This window comes from Symphalangus syndactylus, chromosome 4 (genome assembly GCF_028878055.3).
Source record: "Symphalangus syndactylus isolate Jambi chromosome 4, NHGRI_mSymSyn1-v2.1_pri, whole genome shotgun sequence".
Classification (NCBI taxonomy): domain Eukaryota; kingdom Metazoa; phylum Chordata; class Mammalia; order Primates; family Hylobatidae; genus Symphalangus; species Symphalangus syndactylus.
Genome location: NC_072426.2, coordinates 138,207,635 through 138,231,174, shown reverse-complemented (window position 1 = coordinate 138,231,174; position 23,540 = coordinate 138,207,635). Strand labels below are relative to the sequence as shown.

Sequence of the window (23,540 nt, the reverse complement as noted above, 5' to 3'; positions counted from 1 at the left end):
CAAATGGAAATGCTAGCAATGAAAACCACAGAAAAGAAATGAAGATGCCTTCAATGGGCTCATTAGTACCCTCAACACACTGAGCACACTGAGGGAAATAATCAGTGAACTTGGAGATAGATAAACAAACTACCCAAACTGAAATATAAAGTGAAAAGAATAAAAAACAAAAACTAAGAACTGTGGGACAGTATCAAACAGTGTCATTTATGGATACTTGGAATCTCAGAAAGAAGAAATCTCATCACTAGGAAGTGAAGGCAAAAATAAATAAAAATTTAAAAAGAAAAACAGGAAATATTCAAAAAAAAATCATGGCCAAGAATTTAGTTACAGACACTAAAACTTCAGAACCAAGAAGCCCAGAGAACACCAAGCACGATGACTATCAAAACACACAAACCAAAACAAGAAAAAAAATGATAACATAGCTCCAAACATATCAATATATCAATCAAGTTCAAACTGCTGAAAATTAAAATCAAAAACACGATTTTGAAGGCAGCCCGAGTAAGAAAGTACATTACTGCCTTGCATGCATTAACCATGGGTATATGTTCTGAGAAGTACATCACGGGATGATTTCATCATTCTGTGAACATCGTAGAGTATGCTTACACAAACCTAGTTTGCAATTGTGTAGCTTATTATGCCTGTAAGCTATATGGTACAGCCAAATGCTCCCAGGCTAATAAACCTGTACAGCAAGTTACTGTACTGAATGCTATAGAAATTGTAACACGATGACAACTATTTTTGTATCTAGGTATATGTAAGCATAGAAAATGTCCATAAAAATGCAGGTTTATAATCTTATAGGACCACTGTCATGTATGTGGTCAGTGGCTGAAACACTGTTATGCAGTGCATGACTACTGACAAAGGAAGGAGGATAAGAACTACAACAGACCTCTCATCAGAAAATGTGAAATCAAGGAGACAATAGTTACTTCTGTAAATAAAAAAAATCTTGCCAACTCAATTCTACAACCGATTAGCACATTTCTCAAAAGCAATGGAGAAATACTTAGAAAAATAAAATGGAGGGAATTTGTTGCCATCAAGCAGACACTACGAGGAATGTTAAAGTACTTCAAGCCAAAGGAATATTATAGATGTCAGAAACTTGTGTTTACACAAAGAAATAAAGTGCATAAAATAAAATAAAGGTAATTGCTCTAAAAGATAACTAGCTGTTTAAAACAATAATAAGTGTTTTTCCAGCATATGTAAAAGTATTGTATGCATACAAGACCACAAAGAATCAGTGAGAATTGGGAATATACTATTACAAGGTTCTTATACTGAAAGGGAAACAGTATAATTTCATTTAAAGGAGGCCTCAAATTTTTTAAAAATGTATACTGTAAACCCCTGGGAGAACCACTAAAAATGTTTTTAAAAGATGTATACAATAAGGCCAGGCACGGTGGCTCATGCCTATAATCCCAGCACTTTGGGAGGCCGAGGTGGGTGGATGACGAGGTCAAGAGCGAGATTATCCTGGCCAACATGGTGAAACCCAGTTTCTATTAAAAGTACAAAAATTAGGCTGGATGTGGTGGCTCATGCCTGTAATCCCAGCACTTTGGGCAGCCGAGGCGGGCAGATCACGAGGTCAAGAGATCAAGACCATCCTGGCCAACATGGTGAAACCTCGTCTCTACTGAAAATACAAAAATTAGCTGGGCATGGTGGCATGCGCCTGTAGTCCCAGCTACTCGGGAGGCTGAGGCAGGAGAATCATTGGAACCCGGGAGATGGTGGTTGCAGTGAGCTGGAAGCACGCCACTGTGCTCCTGCCTGGGCAACAGAGTGAGACTCTATCTCCAAGAAAAAGAATACCAACCCATAAAAATTGTTAAGTTTAAAGAACACAGATTTGGCACCCTTCTGGTCTCATTCACCTCCCGGTGAATAAAAGATAGCTGTATGTCAAGGACCTGTTCTGGTATGTCAACAAGCATATGTGCCACTGGTTATTGCGTTTTGGTAGACTTTGAGAGAATCTTTGCCCTTGCTCTGATCATCTTGAATTATGTAAAAGATCTGCAGTGGTAAGGGATGTATCGAGGCTTTCAGTCTTAAATGCCTCAATTAATAGGAACAAACACTGGAAACAGAGACAGGTATCAGGAACATTTTTACCATGCTATACTCAACACTGAACATTTCTTATACAAAGTAAGGACAGCCAGACATGCAAATCATTGAGTGTTTTATTGAACAATTAAGAAATGTATAACCATTTCATTACTTTACAATGGTAAAACTGATTTGTAACTTTTTCTGTGAATATGCGAATTTGTACTTGAAAGAGTTTAGACTTGTACTGAATGAGATGTATCTTGACTATAAAGTGTTTTCTTTTTTCAGTACAAAATATACAAACAAGTACATGTTTTAAACATAAATAACTGAGAATAGGTTATGTTTCTACTCAAATGCACTTGTGGAAAGTACCATTCATCCACAAAGACACTTTTAATAAGCTTTGAAAGGAAGACAAACTCCATAGTGTTGTCAGATTTTCTATTTAAAATTACCTTTATATTAACCCCAACCTTTCATTTTAGCAAAATAAGGGTTAATGGTTTATGGTTTCTTCTACTTTATAATATTTACAAAGTAAAACTTCTACTCCAGATATGAACTTGTGGCCCAGCATGGTGGCACATGCCTGTAATCCCAGTATTTTGGGAGGCCAAGGAGGTGGATCACTTGAGCTCACCAGCCTGAGTTTGAGACCAACTTAGGCAACATGGAGATACCCCATCTCTACAAAAAATACAAAAATTAGTCAGGTGTGGCCGTGAGTGCCTGTAGTCCCAGGTACTTGGGAGGCTGAGGTGGAAGGATCGCTTGAGCCAGGGAGGTGGAGGTTAAGCCTAGATCATGCCACTACACTTTAGCCTGGGTAATAGAGCCAGATCTCATCTTAAAAAAAAAAAAAAAAAAGACATATATGTAAATTTCTTATCTGGAATTAACATAAAGTAAGAAACATAAAGTAAGAAAAATTCTGTGGCACTAAGCTAACAATCCTTCAATAAATACAAATTAAGAACATCTTAGCATCTGGGGAACACCTAGTTATCAACACAATTCAAATTTAGACAGGATAGTTTCTTTTTTGAGTAATCATATCCCTAAATTCCTTCTGATTTTTTATTTCCACGTCTCAGCATCTCAGGATGAACAACACCAAGACAAAGCCTAATAGGATGATGAGCACTCATCTTTTAGATACAGATATCACCCTGAGTGAGACTTCATTGGCATAACTGTATTTTAGATGTCGACTTTAAGTAAGACTTTTTAAGAAATTATCTATACAAAATAATAAAGGACATAACAAAACTTCAAAGGAAATCAAACATTGGGTTCTTATAATTACATGATGAGAAAGGTTAAAAAACGAATGGTTCCAGCCTGAGTTTAAGACCAGCCTGGGCAACAGGGTAAAACCTCATCTCTACAAAAAATACAAGAATTAGCTGGGTGTAGTGGTGCACACCTGTAATCCCAGCCTATAATTGGGAGGTTGAGGCACGAGAATCACTTGAACTCGGGGGGTGGAGGTTGCAGTGAGACAAAAGCGTGCCACTTCACTCCAGCCTGGGCAACAGAGAGAGACTCTGTTTCAAAACAAAAACAAAGACAATGGTTTCATTTGGACATAAAATGAACTACAATTAGGATTTTATGTTTTCTTTCAACTTCAAATGGACATTACTCATTAAATAAAAAAATCATACTTTCATAAACCTTAAAGCTTATCATAAAATTGGTAGCAATTAATAGCTTTTCTTAGTCTTTCTCTATATATAATCAATGAACCAATTATTTTCTCCCTATTGTGAGAAGCCAAATGGTCAATGCAATTGACTTCCGGTTGAGCAGTTTTTAGAAAATCACTCAAACATATACAAAGTTAATACTTTTGGAGAATTATAGGAATATGAAAGGAACATTTTAACTTCTTGCACTTTTTACCATGAGAGAGTTCTAAGACACTAAAAGGTATTTTCCTTTTTAACCCATAAGAGAATAATAATGTGCAGGAAATGAGATATTTTTGTTATGTAGGCAAACAATTTGGGCTTCAGATTGGAATCCTTTTGAATTTATGTTATTTTCCCTCCAAATAGAAGCCAAGAAGAATAAAATCCTGTGAAGCTAATAAACCATTCCAGGTGCTTTCAAATGACCCTTTTTTTGTGTAGGAACTTCTAAGCAATCACGCTGTTGGCATCATGAAGTTATTTTGTGTGGCTGGATGTCTTTCCTTCACTCCTCTTCTTCTTCTGACAGATCCAGTAAAGTTAGCTAGAGAGATCTATATTTAAGAGGCAAGGGAGAAACAAATACATCAAAGAAATACTATCCAGCACACCAATAAACACATGCCTAATTTTTTTTTTAATAATGAGTTATGGAAGTTTATCAGTGTTTTTCAGTGCTGAAAGCAACTTTATATATTCTTACCTTTCAATAGAAATGCAGCACCTATGTGTCTTTAAAAGACTGAATTTAAACTTTTATTTTATTTACTTTTTGAGACAGAGTCTCACTCTGTTGCCCAGGCCGGAGTGCAGTGGCACGATCTCGGCTCACTGCAACCCCTGCCTCTGAGTTCAAGTGATTCTTATGCCCCAGCCTCCTGAGTAGCTGGGATTACAGGTGTGCGCCACTGGTGTCAATCTTTCCCTAGGTAGTTTCTTTTGGGCCCCCTCCTGAAGACATGAAGGTTGCTTCTTGCTTCATTTCTGGAAGCTTCCACCTCCTTCACATTTCACTTTCCCTTCACATCTCACAGTCATAGTGGGGTGTTAACTATGACTAATTTAGCAATACAAATATACAGATAGTTCTTCTGGAATCATCTCTCTCAACTCAGATTGCCTAAATTTGAACATAAAAATGAAATGGGGCCAGGCATGATGGCTCACACCTACTGGGGAGGCTGAGGTGAGAGGAAGCTTCAGCACAGAAGTTCAAAACAATCCTGGAAAACATAGCAAGAGCTCATCTCAAAGAAATATATATGTGTGGCTGGGCATGGTGGCTCACGACTATAATCCTAGCACTTTGGGAAGCTGAGGCAGGTGGATTGCTTAAGCCCAGGAGTTTGAGACCAGCCTGGCCAACATGGTGAAACCCCGTCTCTACCAAAAATACAAAATTTAGCTGGGCATGGTGGTGCATGCCTATATTCCCAGCTACTCAGGAGGCTGAGGCACGAGAATTGCTTGAACCTGGAAGAAAGAGGTTGCAGTGACCCCAGATCATGCCACTGCACTCCAGCCTGGGTGACAGAGCAACAGTCTGTCTCAAAAAAAAAAAGAAAAGAAAAAATATATATTTGTGTGTTTTGTAAAAAATAGATGAAAATGAGATGGATTTTTTTTGCTTATCAAACTTACAATATATACATGTTTGTCGCCCAGGTTGAAGCACAGTGGCATGATCTTGGCTCACCACAACCTTCACTTCCTGGGTTCAAGTGATTCTCCTGCCTCAGCCTCCCAAGTAGCTGGGATTACAGGCATGAACCATGACACCCGGCTAATTTTTTTGTATTTTTAGTAGAGATGGGGTTTTGCCATGTTGGCCAGGCTAGTCTTGAACTCCTGATCTCAAGTGATCCGCCTGCCTTGGCCTCCCAAAGTGCTGAGATTATAGGTGTGAGCCACCATGCCCGGCCAAAAAATTGTTAAATAAATTAAAATCTTATACTGCACAATATTCTTATTTTTTCTTTCCTTTTTTTTTTTTCAGTGACCAAACAACAAACCCAAGAAAATATTCATTTAATGCAAAGAAAGCAGTAGAGGAGGAAGAGAGGAACAAAAAAAGACATGAGACATATAGAAAAGAAAAAGTAAAATTGCGTAAGTTCAACCATATAAATAATAAAATTAAACATGAACTTACTAAATAATCCATTCAAAAGGCAGATTGTGTCAGACTGGGTAAAAAAACAAACAAACAAAAAAACATGATCTAACCACAGGTTCTTTGCAAAGGCATATCTCTGATTCAAAGCCAAAAATAGATTGAAAGTCAAAGGATGGAAAAAGAGATATCATGCAAACAGCAAGTATAAGAGAGCTGAAATGAATATACTAATAATGTCATATTTTTAAAAATTAAGACAAAAATTGTCACTAGAGACAAAGAATGACATTTATAATGCTAAAAGGGTCAATTGAGGAAGATAGAACAATTATGAAGATATATATACTTAAAAACAGAGCCCCTGGCCGGGCGCGGTGGCTCACGCTTGTAATCCCAGCACTTTGGGAGGCCGAGGCGGGCGGATCATGAGGTCAGGAGATCGAGACCATGGTGAAACCCCGTTTCTACTAAAAATACAAAAAATTAGCCGGGCGTGGTGGCGGGCGCCTGTAGTCCCAGCTACTCGGAGAGGCTGAGGCAGGAGAATGGCGTGAACCTGGGAGGCGGAGCTTGCAGTGAGCCGAGATTGCCCCACTGCACTCCAGCCTGGGTGACAGAACGAGACTCCGTCTCAAAAAAAAAAAAAAAAAAAAAAAACAAAACAGAGCCCTAAAATACATGAAGCAAAATCTGGCAGAATTGAAAGGAGAAATAGATGATTCAACAATGGAATCAAATTAGAAATCAGTAACAAAATAATTTGAGAAATTCTCTAATACATGGAAATTAACAATACACTCCCAAACAACCAGTAACTCAAAGAAGACTCACAAGGGAAATAAGAGAGTGTTTTGAGACGAATGACAAAGAATACATAGGGAATACAGCTAAAGTAGCACTTGGAGAGAAATTTATACCTATAAACATATATAGTAAAAGAGAAGAAAGATCCCAATCGAATACCTAACATTTCACTTAAGACCCTAAAAATGGAAGAGCAAACAAAGCCTAAATCAGGCAGAAGCAAGGAAATAATAATGATTAAAGCAGAAACGAATGAACTGGAGAATGGAAAAACCATAGCAAAAATCAACAAAACCAAAGTTGTTTCTTTGGAAATAGCAACAAAATTGATGAACTTTATTTAGACTGACCAAGAATAAAAGAGAAAAGACTCAAATTACTACTCTGAAATGAAAGAGGGAACATCACTACTAACCTTACAGAAACAAAAAATAACTATAATAGTATAAACAACTGTGTGCCAACAAATTTGATAACTTAGATAAAATAGACAAATTCCTAGAAAGACACAAATTACCAAAACTGACTCAAAAAGAAATAAAAATCTGAAATGGATCTATAACAAGAAAAAAGATCGAATTAGCAATTAAGAAACTTTCCAAAAAGAATCATGTGGCTTCACTGGTGAATCCTATAAATCAATTAAAGAATAATTAGTATCAATTTTTCCCAAACTTTTCCAAAATTTAGAAGAGGAGAAAACACTTCCCATGTCATTTTATGGTTACCCTGATACCAAAATCAGAAAAAGACATCATAAGAAAAGTACAGACCAATATCTCTTATGAATGTAGCTGTAAAAATCCTTAGCAAAATACTAACAATCTAAATTCAGCAACATATGAAGAACATTATGATTTAGTGGGATTTACCTCGGAAATACAATGTTAATTTAACATCTGAAAATCATTTAATGTGATGCATAGTATCAATAGAATAAGAGACAAAACACATAACACATGATAATATATATACATATGTGTGTGTGTGAACATATATTTGGTTTTCTGTATGTTTTTTTCTTCTTTTTTTTCTTCTGAGACAGGGTCACACTACATTGCTCAGGCTAGAATGCAGTGGTTTGATCACAGCTCACTCAGCCTCGACTTCCTGGGCCTGGGATCAGGCGATTCTTTCACTTCAGCTTCCTGAGTAGCTGGGACTGTAGGCGCATGCCACCACACCTGCTTGGCTAATTATTTGTGTTTTTTGTAGAGATGGGGTTTTGCTATGTTGCCCAGGCCAGCCTCAAACTCCCTGACTCAAGCAATCTGCCCCCCTCAGCCTCCCAAAGTGCTGGAATTATAGGCGTGAGCCACCACACCTGGCCACACATGATAATTTGGATACAGAAAAAGAAGTTGACCAAAACAAACATCCTCCCTTCATAATAACAACATTCAACAATCTTGCAATAGAAAAAGAACTTTCTCAATCTGATAAAGGTCATCTACAAAGACCCATAACTAACATAATACTTAATAGATGAAAGACTAAATCTGGGACCGAGAATAAGACAAACATATTTGCTTGAACTACTTTGGAGGTTCTTGTCAGGTCACTTAGGCAAGAAAAGAAAAAAGAAACCCAGATTAGAAAGGAAGAAGAAACTATCTCGATTTGCAGGTGATCTTGTACGTGAGCTTGTACAGAGCAAATCCTAAGGAACCTTCTGAAAAACCTATGAGAATGAATCAATAATTTTATTAAGATTTCAGGATATAAGATCAATAAAAAGTCAGTTGTATGCCTATACATTAGCAATGGACAATTCAAAAATGAAATTAAGAAAATTCCATTTGCAATAGCATCAAAAGAATAAAATACTTGGAATAAATTTAACAAAGGAAGTAGCATCAAAAGAATAAAATACTTAGAATAAATTTAACAAAGGAAGTACAAACTTGTACTCTGAATACTACAAAAGCAATTAAAGTAGACCTGAACAAAGAGAAATACATTCCATTTCATGGATTGGAAGACTTAATTTTGTCAAGATGTCAATACTTGTTACATTGATCTATAGATTTAAAACTATCCCTATCCAAATACCAGATGGCTCGTTGCAGAAATTGACAAAGTAGATGCAAATCTTTTTGACCTTCGATTAATTTTTTTAAAAAAAATACATAATACCTGAAGAACAAGCTACCAAAGAAAACATAGACTAATTTGACGTCAATAAAATTAAAAACCTTTTTGCTCCAAGGACACCACCAAAAAAAGACATCCACAGAATGGAAGAAAATATTTGCACATCATATTTCAGATAAGGGTGTTGTATTCAGAATATATACATATATATATATCTTACAGCTCAACAATATAAAGACAAATAATCCAACTGAAAAATGAGCAAAGGATTTGAATAGCCATTTCTCCAAAGAGACACAAATATCCAATAAGCACATGAAAAGATGCTCAACATTTTAGTCATTATGGAAGTGCAAATCAAAACCACAATAAGTTGTCACTTCACATCCTCTAGGATAGCTATAACAAGTGTTGGCAAGTATGTGGAGAAATTAGAACCCACATATACTGCTGGTGGGAATGTGAAAGGATGCCAACACCGTGAAAAACAGCTTGGCAGTTCCTCAATGAGTTACACATAGAATAACCACATGATCCAACAATTCCTCTCTTTTAATTCCCAGAGAACTGAAAGCATATGTTCCAACAAAAACTTATACACTAATGTTCACAGCAGAATGATTCATATTAGCCAAATAGCAGGAATAACCCAAATGTTCATCAATAGGTGACTGGACAAACAAAATGTGATTTTTTCCATATCATGGAATTGTATTCAGTCATAAATTGGAGTGGAGTACTGATACATGCTACTACATGGATGGGCCCTGAACATATTAAATGAAAAAAGCTAATTACAAAGACCACATATCACAGGAATTCATTTATATGGAATATCTAGAATAGGGAAATCTATAGAGACAGAAAGTAGGTTAGTGGTTGTCTAGGACTGAACAGCTGGGGAGAAATGGGGAGTGCCTCCTAATGAGTATGGGGTTTCTTTATGGGATGATGAAAATGTTCTAAAATTGATCATGGTGATGGTTGCACAACTTAGAAATATAGTAAAAGCCATTAAATTGTACAACTTAAATGGGTGAATTGTCTGGTGTATAAATGATATCTGAAAAAAATTAAATATGCATATCCTCATAATTCCACTTCTGGGAGTATTTTGTAAGAACATAAGTATACATATGTTCAAATATGTATGCATGCTTTTCACTGCAACGTTGTTCAAAATAGCATAAATAAATACTACAAACATAAATATTGATCAATAAAGTCAAGATAAATAAATTAAGGCTATCCATACAGTGAAACTCAATCATCCCTCAGTATCCCTGGGAACTGGTTCTAAGATTTCCCTTGGATACCAAAATCCATGGATGCTGAAGTCCCTTATATAAAATGGTGTAGTATTTACATATAAATTACACTCAGCCTTCCGTATACTTTAAATTGTTTGCAGATTACTTATAATACCTAATACAATATAAATGGTATGTAAATAGTTGTTATACTGTATTGTTTAGGGAATAAAGACAAGGAAAAAATATGAACATGTTCGGTACAGATACTACCATTCTGTTTTTTTTTCCTGAATATTTTCAATCTGCCATTGGCTGATTTAATGAAAAACCCACGGATATGGAGGGCTGACTGGACTACAGTGTCATTCAAAATGACCGTCTCTTAATACCTAGGTGACGGGTTGATAGCTTCAGCAAACCACCATGGCACACTTTTGCCTATGTAACAAACCTGTGCATTCTACACATGTATTCTGAAACTTAAAGTAAAATAAAAATAAAAATAACTACTGTTTTCATATGTACAAATAAAAACATCTAAGTAAAAGACAAACGCAGTAAATGGATTTCATATGTGTTTAAATAATGTGTATATGTCATATTTATACATATATTAAATTAGATTAAATGTCACTTAGATGCTAAGTAAAAGACAAAGCAGTAAATGGATTTCATATGTTTAAATAATGTGTATATATGTCATATTTATACACGTATAATTTTTGTATATATAAAAATGTTGCTATTAGAAAAAAATATGAAGACTAAATATAAAATTGAACTAAACTCCAGCACAATTTTGACATAAATGAAATGTGACACCTAAAGAACTCCAAGCCCCCACATACTTCCCACCCTCACCCCCACTCCCACCCCACCCTCACCAAGGTTACTTTGGCCAGTATAATAAAAGAAGTTATTAGGAGGCTGAGGCAGGAGAATCGCTTGAACCTGGGAGGCGGAGGTTGCAGTGAGGCGAGATCACGCCATTGCACTCCAGCCTGGGCAACAAGAGCAAAACTCTGTCTCAAAAAAAAAGAAGTTATATGTGGTACACACACACACACACACACGTACATACACACACACACACACACACTCAAGTGAAGTGACATTTACTCAAAATTTTCATTGAGTAGGAAAAAGGTGAAGAGTAGGAAAAAAGCACATCTAGGCGGAGGAAATAATGTGTAAAAGCCCTGAAGTGGTAAGGAACATGACATATTTGACAAACTCACAGAGAAGCGCTTTTGTGGTTTACATTCAGAATTTTATTTCAATTGTAAGAGTAATGAGAAATCACTAAAGGACCTTAAGCAGTATAGAAGCCATAATACGAAGAATGGATAAAAGAGAAGCAAAAGTGGAGGTGTGAAGGTTGCTGCAAGGTAAACAGTAGTTGAGCTTGTGTGATGTGAACTGGTGACAAATTGGGAACTGGGAGACTGAATATGTACAAGTGTACAATGGCCAGATCCTATATTAATCCTTTGACCCACAAACTGCAGCAACCAGCCAGGAAGCCGAATCACAACCTCTGCAGCAGCTGGTCCCAGATGGTCAAGAACTACCAGTTTCCTTTTTATCCCTCCTCCCCTGATTCTAACTTAGGACTAACTGAAGAAAACCACATATACTCCCCAAATTAAATAGGATATCCTGCTTCTAGATAGCCTGCCTTCAGCTTTCCCATGCCAACGATCTCCAGTCACATCATACCTAAAGCCTTCTCTGTTTCTCACAATGAAGCTTTCCTGATTCTCTGCCTGTCTTGGTCCTCTGCCAAACTCAAGAGATGCTGTCTAACTCCCTTGCTATGTACACTCTGAATAAATAGCCCTGGCTTGATTCATTTGAGTGGTTATCTTCTTTTTTTCCTCAGGAGTATGATAATTAAGTGTAAAGAGGTAATTGAGGCTAAAGGAATGGATGAAACAGAGCAAGAGAGAGTAGAGATACATTTTATTATAACTTGCAGGGTACAACAGCCTGTTTAGGAGGCAGAGGGTTGGCTGAGAACTCAGTGGAAATAAGTATGGTGTCCTGGAATTGAAGGGAAGGGACTTTTGCAGGCCAAGTAGCCAGCTGCTAAATTCTGCTGTGAAATCAGGAAGAAGACTAAAATTTGTCAGTTAATTTAGAAAGATCAGACCGGGCACGGTGGCTCAAGCCTGTAATCCCAGTACTTTGGGAGGCCAAGGCAGATGGATCACCTGAGGTCAGGAGTTCGAGACCAGCCTGGCCAACATGGTGAAACCCTGTCTCTACTAAAAATACAAAAATTAGCTGGGCGTGGTGGCGCATGCCTATAATCCTAGCTACTCAGGAGGCCAAGGCAGGAGAATCGCTTGAACCCAGGAGGCAGAGGTAGCAGTGAGCTGAGATGGAACCATTGCAATCCAGCCTGGGTGACAAGAGAGAAACTCCATCTCAAAAAAAAAAAATTTAGTAAGATAAGGATAATTCTAATGGAGATGTAAGACAGATTAAAGTGGATTTAGTTGTGAATACAAAATAATGAATCAGGGACAATGAGTACAGAAAAATCATGAGAGCATTGACTGAGGGGTATGTGGATGTGCATATGGGTATCTTGTTTGTTTTAGGATATAGGCTTATCACCATTTAAACTTTCAAGTTGACACGATGATCCAGAGAGGTAAAGGTATAAGTGGCAGCTTGAAATTCCTAAGAAATCTTAGAGAGAGAAGGGGACCCACAGCACACATGAAGGATTGGCCATGCCTTTTGTAATACCAAGAAGGAAGAGGAAGATGGGGGTGGGTAAGGGGGAGAATGGACTAGATGGGATTTATGGTAAAAAGAAATTTTAGATTCCTGAACAACATGGTAGAGAGCAGCTAGTTTAGCTATCTATGGAAAGAATTGTTACACATTTTGTGAGGAGAAATAAGTTTTTAAAATGAAGAAAACTGGCCGGGCGCAGTGGTTCACGCCTGTAATCCCAGCACTTTATGAGGCCGAGGTGGGAAGATCACCTGAGGTCAAGAGTTTGAGACCTGCCTGGCCAACATGGTGAAACCCTGTCTGTACTAAAAATACAAAAAAATTAGCCAGGCGTGGTGGCAGGTGCCTGTAATCCCAGCTACTTGGGAGGCTGAGCCAGGAGAATTGCTTGAACCTGGGAGGTGGAGGGTGCGGCGAGCCAAGATTGTGCCACTGCACTACACTCCAGCCCAGGCAACAAGAGTGAAACTCGGTCTCAAAAAAAAAGAAAAAAAGAAAAGAAAACTTTGAGACTCTGCAATATTGTATACATACTTTGTTCAGAGGAATATATAATTATAGTAATAAATGTTTGTAATATAAACATCACTATATTTATGTATTTGATATATAAGTGTATAAGTAAATATATTTATCATTAAGGCATCATAATCTTTTTTTTATTTTTAGACGGAGTCTCACTCTGTCTCTCAGGTTGGAGTGCAGTGGTATGATCACAGCTCACTGCAGCCTCAACCCCCTTGGCTCAAGCAATCCTCCCACCTCAGCCTCCTGAGTAGCTGGAACTACAGGTATGCATCGTCATGCCAGCTAATGTATTTTTGTAGAGACAGTGTCTTGCTGTTTTGCCCAGGCTGATCTCAAACTCCTGGTCTTAAAAGATCCTCCCACCTCAGGCTCCCAAAGTGCTGGGTTTACAAGTGTGAGCCACTGTGGCCGGCTGGCATCATAATCTTTACAGAAAAGTTTTATCTCATCAGTAAATTAGGGACATTAGGGATTTCCTCCAAGCATGACCTTTGGACACTGGGCTGTGATTAACTTAGAAAAGGTAATTTTCTATATTTCATTTAGCTTTATGCAATATGTCCTGCAGATATTTCAGCCCACACAGGAATGCCTCATATTTAAGGCAGTTCTTGGGCCATTCACATCAAGGAAAGGTTTGTACCGTAAGCTTTAGGGGCTAAATCTTGTCTTCAAGGAGCTCATATTTCAATACTGATAAAAATCTAAAGAAACAAAGTTAAATGTGATAGATGGCTTTAAAAGCCTACTACTAAAAGTGCTGTGATTGTTAGGAGGATGATGATTATTTTAAACTAACTGAATTAGGGTGGGCCTCACGAGGAAAATGGGATTTATGAGAACTTTCAAGGAGGGGGAGAGTTTGGACTTGATGAGAGAAGAAATTCCTAGAAAAGGAAATATCTCCACCACAGAGAAAATCATAGTTCCATCCTAGAAATATTAGAAAATAAATCTGAAAATGTGTGTGTGTGTCTAGTGAGAACAAGTCTTAAATTTATTATCTTAAATTAAAAGATAATAAATAAAAGCTTCGTTTCATTTCATCTTCTTTTTTTTTTTTTTTTTGAGACACGGTCTCACTCTGTCACCCAGGCTGGAGTGCAATGGCATGATCTCGGCTCTCTGCAACCTCCACCTCCTGGATTCAAGTGATTCTCCTGTCTCAGCTTCCTGAGCAGCTGGGATTACAGGTGCCCACCATGAGAACTGGCTAATTTTTGAATTTTCAGTAGAGATGGCATTCCACCGTGTTGGTCAGGCTGGTCTCGAACTCCTGACCTCAAGCGATCTGCCTGCCTTGACCTCCCAAAGTGCTGGGATTATAGGTGTGAGCCACCACGCCCAGCCTATTTTACTTCTTTTAGCAACATTATGAGGCTGGGCACGATGGATCACACCTGTAACCCTAGCACTTTGGGTGGCCGAGGCGGGCAGATCACTTGAAGTCAGGAGTTGGAGACCAACCTGGCCAACATGGTGAAACCCCATTTCTACTAAAAATACACAAATTAGCTGGGTGTGGTGGCGCAAACCTGTAATGCCAGCTACTTGGGAGGCTGAGGCAGGAGAATTGCTTGAGCCCAAAAGGCGGAGGCTGCAGTGAGCTGAGATGGCACCACTGCACTCCAGCCTAGGTGACAGAGCAAGACTCCATCTCAAAAACAAAACAAAACAAACAAACAAGCAAAAACACTTATGAAGTGCCTGCTGTATTGCAGGCACTTTTTTTGGCTGAAGATACAAAGATAAATAAAACCTACCCTCGGCCTTCAGGGAATTCACAGCATGCAGAGGGAAGAGGGGAGGACTATAGTCAGTTAACACTTTCTAATGCCAGGTGTTAAGGATTTTAACAGAAGTATGTAACTAGTGCTCTGAGAGCAAAAGTGGACATATCTATTGTAATTGGTAGGGGTATTAAAATCAGAGAAGGTTTCCTAAGAGATGAATGATACTGACAAAAAAAGTGAAAAAATATACATTTGAGGTAAAAGCGTAGATTGAAGAACAGTTAAGAGGTGAACAATGGACTGATTTTAAAGTAATAATAAGTCTAACTACTATTTATTTAGCGCTTACTGTGTGCCAAGTATTGTTATGATAAGGGAAGGGCCATAACAAGTTCCATCTTATAGATCTGGAAGTGGAGGGAAGCTCGGACAGAATAAATGACTTACCAACAATGATCACCAGAGAGTGAGCTGTGTGGCCAGAGCTTGAATCCAGTAGGTCCAAACACAGTCTTAACTCTTACCCCTCTGGGACAGGCAAGGGGGAAAGAATAAGGTAACAGATGAAACTGGAAAGGTATATGTTGTAAGGTGGTGTTTGTCAAATTATTGTTATTATTTTGTGTTCCATTTGACCCACAGTGGGATATCTGAGATCAGGACTGAAACACATTCACTGGATTCAGAAGAAAGAAGTCATAATGGACCTTCCCCAGAAGGAAAAGGGGAACAATGTGTTGAAAATAGTTGGGAGGAAAGAAAACAGCTGCCTTTTCAAAAAATGTGGCTTTGAAGAGATGAAGAGAACATGGGCTGGTCGCTAGAGAGCACTATGGAGTCAGTGGTGGAACTCTTTTCTTTCTTTCCTTCTCTTCCTTCCTTTTTCTTTCTTCTCTCCTTCTCTGTTTCTTTCTTCTCTCCTTCTTTCTTTCTCTTCTCCTTCCCTCCTTCCCTCCTTCCCTCCTTCCTTCCTCTTTCCCTGTTTCTCTCTTTCTTTCCTTTTTTCTTCCCTTCTCTTTCTTCTCTTCCTCTGTATTTTCTTTCTTCTTTTTATTTCTTCTCTTCCTCTTTCTTTCTGTCTTTGTCTCTTTCATCTTTCTGTCTTTTTTTGTCTTTTTTTTTTTTTTTTAAGATAAAATAGACCAGTGTTGACATATTGAACATTCTGGGGCAGCAAGGGAGTATAATTGCTAGATCAAGGTCCTTGAGGTGTAGGGACATTACCCATACCCAAGAGAGGTATTTTTTTTTTTTTTTTTTTTTTTTTTTTTTTTTTTGAGACAGAGTCTCGCTCTTTCACCCAGGCTGGAGTGCAGTGGCGCGATCTCGGCTCACTGCAGGCTCCGCCCCCCGGGGTTCACGCCATTCTCCTGTCTCAGCCTCCCGCGTAGCTGGGACTACAGGCGCCCGCCACCTCGCCCAGCTAATTTTTTGTATTTTTAGTAGAGACGGGGTTTCACCGTGTTAGCCAGGATGGTCTCGATCTCCTGACCTCGTGATCCGCCCGCCTCGGCCTCCCAAAGTGCTGGGATTACAGGCGTGAGCCACCGCGCCCGGCGGCGAGAGAGGTATTTTTTATTGAAAGACTAGGGGCCACACACAGTGGCTCATGCCTATAATCCCAGCACTTTGGGAGGCCAAGGTAGGAGGATTGCTTGAGCCCAGAAAGTCAAGACCAGCCTGGAAACAAAGTTAGACCCTGTCTCTACAAAAAATCTTAAAATTAGCCAAGCATGGTGGCACACACCAGTAGTTTCAGACACTTGGAAGGCTGAGGCAGGAGGATAACTTGAGCCCAAGACTTTGAGGCTACAGTGAACTATGATCACGCCACAGCACCCAGCCTGGGTGACAGAATGAGATCCTGTCTCAAAAAAAAAAAAAAAAAAAAAAAAAGACTAGGAAGGGAACATAAAAGAAGCATTGTAGATGTACTGCAGTTTGAGGGTGAGGTTGGATTTTGAGGCTTAATGACCTCCTATTTCACCATGAAGTAAGAGGAGTTATCTTTTGCTGTGAGTTGGAAGAGGAGATTAAGAAGTGTAAAGAAACTAGAGGTTATTAGTTTGAAACAGTAGTTGAATAGGAATATGAAGTGCAGAAGAGTTCTTCCCAGAGAGCCCAGCTAAAGTTGGAGACGAAGTGCTCCATGAAAGTAGAGATTCTATGCTGAAAGCAGAGCTGGGTTTCAGTTAAACCCAAGAGGTGGAGAGAATGGAGCGAGAAGGATGAAGATGCTAGGACAATTGCAGGAAGAGTTGGGAAGCAGGACAGGTTTGGTTAAGGGGGTCAGATGCCCATGACTGCAAGGGGGTAAGAATAAGACAGAAAATAGGAAACTAGAAGCAAAGTTTGAATAGCAGGTGAGGGTGGCAAGACAGTATTAGCTGGACTCAATTAAAAATAATGTATTAAAAGATACTTTTTCCAAAAATATTTTCATAGTCATTACCTCTGGAACATGAAAATGGGCAGTAGGGTAGGATGGGGAACTTGTACTTTTGACTTTACATTCTTCCATACTGTTAGAAATATATTCTACACCATGAAGATGTATTACAATTGTTATTAAAAAGCTAGCTAGACCGGGCGCAGTGGCTCATGCGTGTAATCCCAGCACTTTGGGAGGCCAAGGTGGGGGCGGATCACCTGAGGTCGGGAGTTCGAGACCAACCTGACCAACATGGAGAAACCCTGTCTCTACTAAAAATACAAAATTAGCTGGGTGTGGTGGTGCATGCCTGTAATCCCAGTTACTCAGGAGGCTGAGGCAGGAGAATCGCTAGAACCCGGAAGGCGGAGGCTGCAGTGAGTCAAGATGGCACTCCAGCCTGGGCAACAAGAGTGAAAACTCCATCTCAAAAAATAAAAATAAATAATAAAAAAAAGCTAGTAGAGTATATATTGACGGAGTATGTAGTTATCTAGAGTACATATTAAGTAAGTAGTGTTTTAGAGACAGGGTCTAGGCTGGAGTGCACAATCATAGCTCACTGCAGCCTCAAACTCCTGGGCTCAAATGATCCTCCCTGGAGGCCTCAGCCCCCCAAATAGCTAGGACTAGGGGCACACGCCACCATGCCTGGCTAACTTTTTTTTTTTTTTTTTTGGTAGAGACAAGGTTTAATCATGTTGTCCAGGCTGGTCTTGAACTCCGGCACTCAAGCAATCCACCTACCTCCACCTCCCAAAGTGCTGGGATTATAGGCATGAGCCACTAGACCTGGCCTTAGAGTACATACTTATAAATAAAAGCATTAATGTGGTGAGATTTTACTGTTGGAAGGGAGAAGTCATTCCAGTCTTAAGTCGCGACCTCATTTTCCACTCTAGGGCCCTCACATTAACCTGTAGACTTGCATTTCCTGACACCCCTTCTCTTGCTCTCCTTCACTCTGAATCACTTAGGACTGAAGGTGATGCCAAAATATTTCTGAGAAAAAAAATCAAGGAAATGAACTGCATACAGCATAGATTTTTCTGTGTAATTAATTCAGTTGCATAGGCTGGGATCATTGAGGATGACCCTAGGAGCTGGACAAATTGACAGAGTAAAGATAATATGACATTCCTATTAAATGAGCTAAAGGTCTGAACACTCTGATATAGGGTTAATCTGGAAAACTTTCAAAGTCAATTGTTTATCTTACCTATCCTTTTACAAAGTTTCACTTGATCCTAACTGATCAAATAACCACATGTGATTTTATCTAAAGCATCCAAAAAATTAGAGGAGGAGAAATGAAAGGGGTGTTTTGCCTTAGAGTCCACTACCCAGGTTTACAATACATTTACCCAGTTATCAAAGTGCCTTTGTTGCAAAACATATAAAAAATGGGCAAGTATTTAGGACAGTGAGAATTATGTTATCAGATCTGAAGGTAGCACTTGTTATTATAGTGCTGGTTGAGCAAGGTCTTGAAAAATTATCTAATGTTTACCTTACATTAACTCTTACAGTAGATTCCAACAGGTGACTTTTAAACATTCTTCAAAGAAGTGTAGCTGGAATGTAGAACTAGTCTAAAACTGACAAAATAGATGCTGTAACCCAAGCAGTTTTATAAGCTATCAGCCAACTTTTGTAAAGGGTTGCTCTTATTAAGTAGTTTGCATAGCTTTAATTAAATTTCCCTTTGGTTTACAAACTTGATTTACAAGTCAAAATTTCCCTCAACTTTAAAAATTCAAATTTCACTACTCATGCTTACTTGTAACACTGGTTTTTATGGTATGTGATTTGAGGATAATCTGTGGCTATCTAAAGACTTGTGTTTATATTTTGCAAGGTATCTTTCTTTGTATATGCAGGAATTCTCTTGCTATTGTGAAATGTGTCCTCTCCTCTTTCTTATTTATGAAGGAGTGCTGGAAAAATCTGGGGTGTCTCTATTCCTCTTAAGCACAGATTTTTACCATTATTTCATACATGACACTGAAATGCTCTGCTGAAAGCATTATCAGCACACACCAAAGGATATTTTAACACAGAAAATCTTTTTAAAGCATGTTTCAATCACCATTGATTGGCTTCTCAGAAACCTCCTACTGTATCTTTCTGGATTCCTCCATCAAAGCTATTTTTTGTATTTTGATAACAAATATTAATTTGTTACAGATATAGACATAGAGAACTTGACATTTTTGTCTCAATCCTTTTGATAAATGTTTATTATGAAATTGCTCCTCCTTCATTTAATTTTCTACTACAGGGCTTTCCCCGGGTTTGGAAAGCATGCATTAAACAATAGATATAGCAACTGTTCTTTCCACTGAATGAATGGAACCGTAAAAGCTGCTCTACAGGCCAACTGAATAAGCTAATTTAGCCATTGCCTGTGTATGTTAATCAGATGAGGGATATTTCTGTGGCATTTTTTAAGGAAGCTATATCTTAAATGAATTAATGAGCTTGAAATACTTACAATGGAATGCCAAACTGTGTATTTTTTAGTATGAAGTGACTTAAACTTGGACAGTGTTTGAAGTTAACTGATTCAAGCAGTATTACCGGTAATTGTGGTGGTGTAACATTATTTAACAAGTGTAAAAACAAGAAAAGGGAGGAGCAAAACTCTACCAGAATTTATCCTTAAGATGTGACTATCAAGATCACTACTATTGGTGAGGCTGGAAAGCTGCCATTTCATTAGTGTTAAGTTTACTTTATCTATTAAAAGAAATATTTTCAGAAAAAAATAAATAAACCCTGATGGCAAATAATAGTTGAATAGGAATATGAAGTGTGGTGGCTTACATCTGAAATCCCAGCACTTTGGAAGGCAAAGGTGGATGGATCACTTGAGGCTAGGAGTTCGAGACCAGCCTGTGCAACATGGGGAACTCTCATCTCTATAAAAAATACAAAAATTACCTAGGAGTGGTGGCGCACGCCTGTACTCCCAGCTACTTGGGGGGCTGAGGTAGGAGGATCACTTGAGCCCAGGAGGTTGAGGCTGCAACGAGCTGAGATCACATCATTGCACTCCAGCCTGGGTGACAGAGCAAGACCCTGGGGGAGAGGGGAGAGGGGAGAGGGGAGAGGGGAGGGGGAGAGGGGAGAGGAGAGAGGAGGAGAGGAGGAGAGGGGAGAGGGGAGAGGGGAGAGGGGAGAGGAGGAGAGGGGAGGGGGAGAGGGGAGAGGGGAGAGGAGAGAGGAGGAGAGGAAAAGAAACCCCGGAAGTATTGATGGTAGTTCATTGCTGGTATGGTGCTGTTGGGTGAATACATCCAAATGCTCTCATACACACTGGTCTTAATGGGAGAATCAGCTTGTTCCGCATAACATCCACAATAATATTAGCCTCCATATAGCTGTTACTCAGGTTCAACAGTTATCAAGATTTTCCTACATTGTCCTCATCTGTCTAATTTTCTTCCTTAACTATTACAGCAATTTTCAAAAGTCATGTCATTCATTTCACTCTTTCGTTTATTGGCATGCATCTCTTAAGTCTTGACATCGCCATAAGCCATTATCACATATTACAAACTGTGAAGAAACATTCTCTAGTATATCTAATTTGGAACACTGCCTAAATGTAGCAAAACTATTTTCTGTCAGAAATACCTCAGGGGAAGGGTACTCGTGAATGGAGAGGCATACATCTCCTCTGAAGGCAATTGTGTTTGCGCAATTTTCTTCTCATGGTCAAATTAACTGAAGGAAAAAGAGAGAAGTATTAGGAGCATTTTTCAGAGGCTTAATTGTTGTTTAATCTAGACAATGCAAACATATTTTGGAGCCAAACTAGACTGTGGTTATTTGCTATTTGTTCAAATGTGATTATAAAATTAAAAATCAATGTGATGCATATACACAAGGGGTGTTCCTAACAGTTAATGTTAATAGCAAGGTCTTCTTTTACTCTTATTTATTTTTTTATCCCCATCGTTAAGCAATCTGTATTGCTTACATCTTAATAATATCCTCCTCCTTTTACATGATTTTTTCCTAAATGCTCCTAGACCTTTTATTTTATGTAGTAAATTAATCACAAATATTTTGTAAAACATTGTCCGAGCTACTCTGTATTTCCGAAAAGTATAAATGGTTTGAATAGTGACTGCTATAAACAATGAGAAAGGATCAAGCTGCTTTCTCAGAGTTGCTGAATTGGAACTTTTTTCTTATTTATGTAAAAGCAGAGACCGGGGCCAACATTTGAAATAAACTCACAGTGATCAAACTTCTAATTCACTAAAAAGCAAAGTCTGAATTTTTAACAAGTGATGCATCATTTTCTGTTCTAACTGAAGAAGCGTATTATCAAGTGAATAATCTAACATATTTGGATGTAAATATTACCACCTTTTTATTTAAAGTTGGATTTGTGATTCGGAAAACTTTAACTTTCTAATTTTTTTCCCTTTTCTTTCTTTCTCCCTCTCTTCCTTTCTCTCTTTTCTTTCTTTTCTTTTTTTTTTTCAAACTTACTGGTTCTTTGAAATCTTAGCTGTTTGGTTTTGAAGTAAAAGTATATTAGAATACTTTTGTGTACTAAATTTCTGTTGGTTAAGTACAATATAGTTGATATCATCTTTGAAAACGTGTCAAGTAAATTAATATTATGTATCTTTACCATACATATTTTTGATGCTTTTTAGCTCTATAAGCATAATAATAATAAAAGCTGCACTTATTTGTTTTAAGTGACATGCCTAGTTACATAATTAGAAATAACAGCTATTGACCCATTTTAAGATTTAATCTGCATTTTGTTGCATTATGCTTTTTGTATGTTAATTCAGTCCCTACTCCGGGCAGCAACATACTTTTTAAATAAACTGCTTTGGAGTTTGCATTTTACCTAAAAATCTGTACATTTATTTACCTTTATAATGAATACACGAACATTTCTGTTTCATTTTACTTGTAAAGACAACATAATCTGCAATAGCTTAGAGATCTATTTTCTTTGCATTTAGGAAAAATAGTGGTAAAATACTTATCATTTCAAAGTCCAGTTGTTTTTAAAATATTGAAATAATAGACCCAACAGGATAGATAGCATACTTTCAAAATCCTACACATTTATCCCCAATACTACTAACTGCAAGCACACCTAAGTGGTTTTCAGATAAACACAATCATGCTCAGAGACCCAGGGATGCAAACAGGCAAAACAAGTTACTTGTACAAAGGTATCAAAGGCCTACCTGGTCTCTGTCCGCTGATAAGGAGAAGACTCATAATAAAAATAAAAAATGCAAAAAGGAATTGCTGAAATCTCATTTTCCTACTGCACAAAAGTGGAGCAATGACTCTCAATGTAAACCAAACGATCTGTAAATAGTCTGTGCAATATCTGTGTGGCTGTCTTCACATTCTAATGACAAACCTCAGAGAACTGCCAGCTGTGTTTTGCAGGAAGGTTAATGATCACATTAGACAAAGTTGCCGGTGCTCTGTGCTGTGGTCAGAGCCTCCCTCAGCCTCAAACCCCTCCTCCACTCCTCTTCTCCTTTCCCCTCGGCCACTCCCCTTTATTTCCATAAGCAAATACTGGTGAAATAAACCATTGAAGCATGCTATAACTTTAGTGGAAGTGTACTCCAAAAGCTCCAAGAAGACAATGACTTAAATTCAATCTGGATATGAAGAAATACGTAAAACAAGACTTGACACTGCCTCCTCCCCTCACCATTTGCAACTGTTTAAACTTTGCCCATATTGGTCCCACATGCAGAAACCAGTGGAAATGACAGGAAGTCTCTCTTTTGTCTTTTTCAGAAGGAATTCTGAAGCTCTAACCTAAGAGTCCCAAATGCTTTGTGGCAGAACATGTGTTGAAATGCTTTATCTTTACCAAACTTACTACAAAGTAGTGCCTGTTTACACTAACTCTCCAAATTGCCTAATTCATGTGGGTTTGTATCAGTAAAGATTTTTGGGATTTAGAATGTTTTGAAATAAATCTGCAAAACATTTACATTTATATTAATATTTTGTAAAGTGCAATTTTAAAAGTAACGGAGA

The 23,540-nt window shown here is 38.2% G+C and overlaps 2 protein-coding genes across 2 annotated transcripts in view; one reads left to right on the top strand and one right to left on the bottom strand.

The window, feature by feature from the left end:
• Nucleotides 1–23,540, top strand: part of LOC129481202 (tripartite motif-containing protein 60) — an 82,903-nt gene that overhangs the window by 58,112 nt on the left and 1,251 nt on the right. Inside the window, exons 4-5 of the transcript XR_008657286.1 lie at nucleotides 5,782–5,894; nucleotides 13,470–13,591. The gene's annotated coding sequence lies outside the window, so the exon portion shown is untranslated. The remainder of the gene's footprint in view (nucleotides 1–5,781; nucleotides 5,895–13,469; nucleotides 13,592–23,540) is intronic.
• APELA (apelin receptor early endogenous ligand) lies at nucleotides 2,202–22,950 on the bottom strand. The gene is made up of 3 exons (XM_055276321.1): nucleotides 22,721–22,950; nucleotides 21,132–21,221; nucleotides 2,202–4,339 (listed from the first exon to the last, which is right to left on the bottom strand). Exons 1-2 carry the CDS (start codon nucleotides 22,794–22,796, stop codon nucleotides 21,133–21,135), a joined length of 165 nt encoding a protein of 54 aa, XP_055132296.1. The 5' UTR covers nucleotides 22,797–22,950; the 3' UTR covers nucleotides 2,202–4,339; nucleotide 21,132.

Excerpts from the sequence above, each read along its gene's own strand:
- APELA (XM_055276321.1), bottom strand. The coding sequence starts at position 22,796 with ATGAGATTTCAGCAATTCCTTTTTGCATTTTTTATTTTTATTATGAGT. Across the intron at positions 21,222-22,720 it reads TATCAGCGGACAGAGACCAG|TTAATTTGACCATGAGAAGA; the intron begins GTAGGCCTTTGA and ends TTTTTCCTTCAG.